This window comes from Coffea arabica, chromosome 9c (assembly GCF_036785885.1).
Source record: "Coffea arabica cultivar ET-39 chromosome 9c, Coffea Arabica ET-39 HiFi, whole genome shotgun sequence".
Lineage (NCBI taxonomy): Eukaryota > Viridiplantae > Streptophyta > Magnoliopsida > Gentianales > Rubiaceae > Coffea > Coffea arabica.
The window spans coordinates 10,357,618-10,364,809 of record NC_092326.1 but is presented as its reverse complement, the minus strand read 5'-3'; the positions used below and the strand labels follow the sequence as shown (position 1 = coordinate 10,364,809).

Sequence of the window (7,192 nt, the reverse complement as noted above, 5' to 3'; positions counted from 1 at the left end):
CAATCCCCTCCTTCGAAATTACATGCCCCAAGAAGGAAACCTTCTCCAGCCAAAACTCACACTTACTAAATTTGGCATATAATTGGTGATCCCTTAGGGTTTGTAAAACTAACTTCAGGTGCTACACATGCTCCTCTCGGGTTTTCGAGTATACCAAAATGTCATCAATAAACACAACGACAAATTGGTCCAAATAGGGTTTGAAAACTCGATGCATCAAGTCCATAAAAGCGGCAGGGGCATTGGTTAGTCCAAAGGGCATAACGGCAAATTCAAAATGCCCATACCGAGAATTGAAAGCAGTTTTAGGCACATCTTCTTTTCGGATCAATAATTGGTAGTACCCCTGTCGAAAGTCCAATTTTGAAAAGACCACTGCGCCTTGTAACTGGTCAAACAGCTCATCAATGTGGGGTAGTGGGTACTTATTCTTAATGGTTACGTTGTTCAACCCCCGGTAATCAACACACAATCTCAGGGTCCTGTCCTTCTTTTTAACAAAGAGAACGGGTGCTCCCCAAGGAGATCCACTCTCACGAATAAAACTCCGCACCAAAAGGTCTTGCAACTGCAGTTTCAGCTCCTTAAGTTCAGCAGGTGCCATACGGTATAGGGTCTTAGAGATAGGTGAAGTCCCTGATAACAAGTTAATCTCAAATTCTATTTCTCTTCGCGGTGGTAGATTTACTAGCTCATCGGGAAACACATCCGGATATTCGCCCACTACTGGAACATCTTCTACGTTTAACTTATCAGTGGGAGTGTTGATGAGAAAGGCTAAGAACGCTTGAGCCCCTCTACTCAATAGTTTCCTAACCCGAATACCCGAAATCATCGCAGACGAGACTAAACTGCCCCTCACATCTAATCTTAAGGTTGCCTTCCCTGGTATACGAAATTCCACTACTTTCCTTTTACGGTCAAGTTGGGCATCATACCTAGCTAACCAGTCCATGCCCAATATCACATCGTACCCCTTAATAGCCAAACTTATCAAATTCCCCAGTAACTTCCTCTCTCCTACCCAGATTTCACAGTTTACATATATTTTGCTAGTAACCAAACACTGGTCTCCCGTAGGCGTACTTACTTCTAATTCATATGGCAGGTTTACTGGAGTTATATCAATACCACATATGAATTCGGGGTTAACAAAGGAATGGGTGGCACCAGGATCTATTAAAATCCTAACTAGACGGTGGAATACAAGAATCGTACCTTCCACCACCTCCGCCGAATCAGGGACAGGACGTTGCTCAATAGAGTACACTCGAGCAGGCGCCTTCGATTTCGTCACTTCCACCTTTGATTGCACTGAAGTCGCCTTAGAAGATTGCGTGGTCCCTCTCACCTCTCAGGGTTGAACTGGACAGCTGGCTATCCGGTGCTCCGTACTCCCACAGCGTAAGCACTTCTTCTCCTTTCTCCAGCAGTTATCCTCCGTGTGGTTCGGCTTCACACAGAACCCACACGGGCCACGAGAAACAGTGGCGGAGCTTCCTTGTGAGGCACTCCTCTGTTGGCTTCGTCCCGTCTAGCCACCCCTTGGCGGAGTCCCTCTCGCCGCCCCAGAAAATCGTCCTCCTCCAGTTCCCCTTCCCAATTTGGAAGGGGTACTCTTATCCCCCTGAGTAGAACTACCTCCAGAAAATCCACGTTTTCTAGTTTGAAAATTCCGAACTTGAAGCCTTGCGTTCTCGGCCCATAAAGCCTTATCCACAACATCACTAAAGGTGTTAATTTGGGTCACGGCCAAGTCTTTTTGAATTTCCACGTTTAACCCTTGAATAAAACATCGTACCCTTCTTTGTTCAGTCATAATAAGTTCAGGGGCAAACTTGGCTAATCGGGTAAACTGGCTTTCGTATTCAGCCACGGACTGGGTGCCCTGGCGAAGTCGGATGAACTCGTCCTCCTTATTTTCTTGGATCAAGGGCGAAAAGTACTTGGCGTTAAATTCTCTTACAAAGTTCACCCACGTACTGGGTGTCTGCTCCCTCTCCCACTTGGTCCGAATAACATTCCACCAGGAGCGAACGGCCCCTTCTAATTGAAAGACCACAAAAGCAACCTGCCTCTCTTCGGAGTAATATAAGGCTGCAAAGATGTCCACCATCTTCTTCAACCATCTTTCAGCCATATCGGGATCGGGCCCTCCAAGGAACTTTGGTGGGGAGAACTTTTGGAACCTTTCTAGAGCTCGATCCTCACTTTCTACGTGATTCCCAGGGTTTCCGGGATTCCCGACAGATGGGTTAGGGTTGTGGCCCTGCTGTTGCATCACATGGGCCAGTAAGTCGGTCATTTACTACATAGCGGCAGCTATCTGGACATTCGGATCTACCCTAGGTTCAGGGTTTGGTCCAGTCGAAGTTTCCGCGGTGCCTCTATCAGAAGGTTGCCTACTTCCACGTCCACGGCCTCGTTCACTACGAGTGCCCTCCATGGTCCAAATCAATTTAAGGTCAAGACACGTAATAACAATTAAAGAACCATACGGGCATAAGCTTATAAACATAGGCAAATAATCAAAATAACACACAAAACATATATACACATAGAACATTTACACATACAACACATAACTGTTTCAGACAGTCATACAAAAGCAGTCGGTCAAGTACATACATACAAAGTAATCCCATGAAACTGAAAGGGGTTCTCCAAAAGACACTATACAAAACTGAGCCAAAATACAAAACTGCTAACAGATAACTTGTCCTAGGTACCCCTCACATGGGATCAAAATACGACCTAGGGAACTCTAGCCTAGTTCCCAACTGAGCCAACCGACTCCTCCCCAGAGCTAGAGCTAGAGCTAGGGGCGCATCCCTCACCTGGAGCTCCATCACCCGGAACGCCCCCTGGCACATTAGCTCCAATCACTCCTTGGATTAGCGCCTCGCACTCGTTAATAATACCGCCTGAACGTTCCCTCACTTCCCTAATCATGTTCGTAAGACGAGTATTAACCTCTTGCAACTGCTCCCTAAAAGCATTTGTTCGCTCCTGCTCCAGGGCTAACTCCTCGCGAAGCTCTCCAATCCTATCCGCTTGCATCCTTGTGATGCCTCTTAGCCTAAGTATCTCAATGTAATCCCTCGCGGCAGCACTCCTAAGCCTCCTCCTCTCATCTAGCACTGCCAAGACCACATGGTCAGCATAAGAATAATACTGGCAACGCCTACAGCGGCGGGTCCGGCTGGCAGTGTACCAAAGCCGGATCGGACCTCCCGGCCTCTCCTGGTAATCGATAACTCGTGGCCGCCTCTGAGATGGCTCACCTCCACCCTGTCCACTCGTACCGGCTATAACCTACAAAGATAGCAAAAGAATTCATATCTTAGACAAAATAAACATAATCGCACTTAACGGTACCTTAACACTTCACTCACAGGTCCTAAGGAACCAAAGTCAAACTCGCCTAAGTCAATACTAACCTAGGCTCTGATACCACATGTGACAGTCCCACCTTCCCCTAGGGCGTACCAAAGGGGTTAGCGGGCTGCCTGCCCAACTCTCGCCAGGACTACGAAGACGGTCGTATATACTCTAACATGTTTCGGCAATTTTTAGCGCGCTCAAGCGATTTAAAACCCGCAAAATGGGAATCGAAATTTGAAATCGCAAATGAATAGTGACCGCCACATCACTATCCAACCAGAATCCAATCAAATGTAGATGTTACCATACACCTTAGAGAAACATTCCCAAACCAAATAGGATACATGAACAGGGTTTAACAGTGTTATACACATACATTTGTAATTTACAACTCAAAGTACATATAGGGTTTTTCCAACCATCGAGGAGCTTTACAAAAGAATAGGTCCAAACTATATGAAAACTAGCTCAACTCGTGCTTCAAAACAATATAGTTCCCTCAAAAGTTATTCATATCCCTGTAAGGAAAACAAAGTAACGAGGGTAAGCTTACGCTCGTGAGGTACCAATAAGACACACCAATAAACACATTTTATCACATAGTGATTTCAAAGCACATAAACAAAAGAAGTCAATGAAAGGATACAATTGGCTCTCAAGAGCCACTTTCCACTGGCCGCATTTGATCTCCAACCCGTCGACACTCCGTCAACCTTTGAAGAGAAGAATATCCCGTAGATCCCCACTTTACTCCATATCCCTTCCACCGGTCACCCCCTTACCGGGCCCGAACACCTCACAGTAACAGAAAGGGTAATACTCGAGTATACCATAAGGTCGAGGAGTTAACACTCCACTCGACTGCAGTGAACCCAAGGTCCCTTATCGATTCGCCCAAGCCCTTGCCGGCTCGATTCAATTAAAGATCAATGGGGTATGAGCTCAGATAGCACAATTAAGTTGTCGGGCAAAGCCCTCAGCCATGTCAAATCACACATGTAGACAATTTCACATTTGACACTAACAGTAATACAAATAAGAGACCGAGAGCGATAAAGTACACTCTCGTCTCATTCAAGCCATTCAAGTTCACATGACAAGTATACACATTCATTTAAGCATTAGACCATATAATGGTACACTCACCAAGGTAAGTAAGCAAATTCACAAGTTAGCTTCAGGCGTAGGCGTCGGATCACGGGCACGACCTATACAACAAGAATATCCCAATTAAGACTCAAATACGAGTCAAATCAATCCACACACTACCAAAGAAATAAGGTCCAAAAGAATGTATAAATACGTAACCAAGCTAGGGACATGTGTGGAAATGAAATTTAAGTTGAAAAGCAAAAGACAGTTTTGATGTTACTTAGCGGAACGGTCACAACTAGAGCTACACTTATCGGTTTGGGGTACAAGTTACACTGTTTCGAAGCTAAGAGAAGGTGCTACAATGTTGAAGAAGGCCACTCAGTCCAGTTTGCAATGTATCTAGGTCAAATTTACCAAAACAACCCCAGATTTTTCAGTTTGCAACTTACTGTGAAATTCAACGAGCAGTCCTGATTCATTCAATCATATCTCAGCACATACAACTCCAATTCAAGTGATTCCAAATCCATCTGAAAGCTAATATACCAGGATATAATTCTTATGAAGACATGAACAACCAAATTAGTAGTATTCCTAGTCAAACTAGCCAATTACAGAAGCTGATTATCAGGTTCGGACAGAAACAGAGCAGCAGGGGTATTTCGGTCTTTTCATAGGCTACATTGCTCCGATTGGGCTGAAATTTTGTAGGCAACTACAAAACATCATTCTATATGTAGACACCAAATTTTTGGTGTTTTATTATTTATTTATTTACCATTCGTTTTTTATTTGTTCTATTTTTTATTTCTCACAATTAGTTTTATTTACTTTTAGTTTTAGTTATTTTAGCCATTTTAGCGTAGAATTTCTCAAAGAAAAAATGAAAAGAGAAAAAATGAAAAAATGAAAAATTGAAAAACGAAAAAAAAAGAAAAAAGAGAAAAACGAGAAAAACGAGAAAAATGATGAAAATGAAAAATGAAAAAAAAGGAAAATTGGATTTGCATTTTGTTGTTTCTTATGTTAATTAAATTGTTTTTGTTTTTAAATTTTATTATTTTCAATTTTGTTATATAAGTTTAAAAAAAAAAAAGAATGATACGCGACTTGCAAGCTGCGTTTTTCGCAGCTTGCAAGGAAGGGCTTTGGGCAGCCCTTGGCTGCAAATACAGAAGAAGTGGCTGGGTGTTTAGGGTTGGTTTGGCTCCCATATAAATAGAAAATGAAAAACCTGGCCGAAAGTGGGGAGCAAGCTGACGGCTGAGAAAAAAAAAAGAAAACTAGAGGGAGCAGGGAGAGTTTGGGGGGCTGAGGAAAGAAAGCAAAAGGAGACGGCTGGAGGTAAAGGAAAACAGAGAAAACGGACTGAGGGAAAAGCTAAGGGGAAGAAACAGAGGGGTTTGACGGAAGAAAAAGGAAAACAGGGGAGCTTCGTCTGGCGGGCGGCGCAACAAGGAGGTTGGAACAGAAAACTATCGAGCTACAGAGGAGCCAAGGGTTGAGAAACCAAGAGAGGCTGATGGGCGGCTGATTAGGAGGAAGAAGGAGAGCATACAGAGAGAGAGAGGTGGCGGCTGCAAAATCTGGAAAACGGCAAAAGAAAGAAACAGAGGTGGAGGAACGGCAAAACAAAAAGGAAAAGACTGGGTCTTTGGGGGCTGAGTGAGGAAAAAACAGAAAAAGGAAAGCTACGGGGGACTTGGGGGGATGACGGCTGGGTTGATGAACGGGTAGAAATCTGGGGACAGAGAGAGACAGGAGATCGTGGCTAAGAAGGAGAGTGGTAAGAGTGACGGCTGAGCATTGGAGAGGGAATAATAACAGGAAGATTCTGGGCGAGAGAAAGGAGGAACTGAACCAGAAATTGAGCTAACTCCACCACCATTACCACCACTGCAGCCCCAAGTCACGAAGTCCCTGCTGCACCCCCACCGTGACACATTTTGTATGGGATAAGGGTCAATTTCACAGACATTTCCAGGTATTCATAACCCTTATTTCTGCTGTTTTAAAGCATTTCATTGTAAAGGTTGGACTCCATCCTGTGTGTGACTGCCGAACCATTGCTGGGTTATGATTTGGCCAGAGGTTATTATAGGACTTTGCTTTTCAACTGATGATGTAGTCCAGGGTTTGATGAATTTGATCTATTCAGTGTTCCGATGCTATGAGGAAAGATAAGATGCACTAATAAATCTGATTAGGATCCTGGGGTTATGCATGTCTATTACTTCCTTCATCTTGTTATTTTTGTTTGCTACTGTCGGGCATGTTCTTGACCTGGAAATTTTGTTATCATTCGTATGAGTTTATGGTGCTTGAATATAAAGGTTTTAGGTTGGAAAATAGGAGGAATCTTTGATATTCCTGTGGCCTGCTCTCATGTTTGCATTGCGCCTGAGTTTATGCATAAATTTCTGCTGCAACAAGCTAAGTTTGAGGCTCTCAGCTTGTTGCAGCAGCATGGGCAGATCCTGTCTCCATCCTTGGATTGCTGAGGTTTTGTTTCGTTTAAAATATTTGACTTGTTTGCCATTTGTTTGAGATGTCGTGAGAGTGTTTGGGAGCTTAGCAATAGAGGCCAGCATTTTTGTTTGGTCTGTGGTTGCCGAAAGAAAAGTTTTTGCTGCAGTTTCCTTCCCTTCTTTTGTTGTCGATCAAAAACCAGATTTGCCATCTTAATCCTGCAAACAAAATTTCATGTTTTGAT

General features: G+C 43.7%; 1 protein-coding gene across 1 annotated transcript; it reads right to left on the bottom strand.

Moving 5' to 3' along the window:
* Positions 1-1,534: 1,534 nt before the first annotated feature.
* Positions 1,535-2,305, bottom strand: LOC113708396 (uncharacterized). The gene has a single exon (XM_027230856.1). The coding sequence runs from the start codon at positions 2,303-2,305 to the stop codon at positions 1,535-1,537; it is 771 nt and encodes a 256-aa protein (XP_027086657.1).
* Between the last annotated feature and the right edge of the window lie 4,887 nt (positions 2,306-7,192).

Bases quoted from the DNA above. Each gene is read 5' to 3' on its own strand.
- LOC113708396 (XM_027230856.1), bottom strand. From the start codon at position 2,305: ATGACCGACTTACTGGCCCATGTGATGCAACAGCAGGGCCACAACCCT.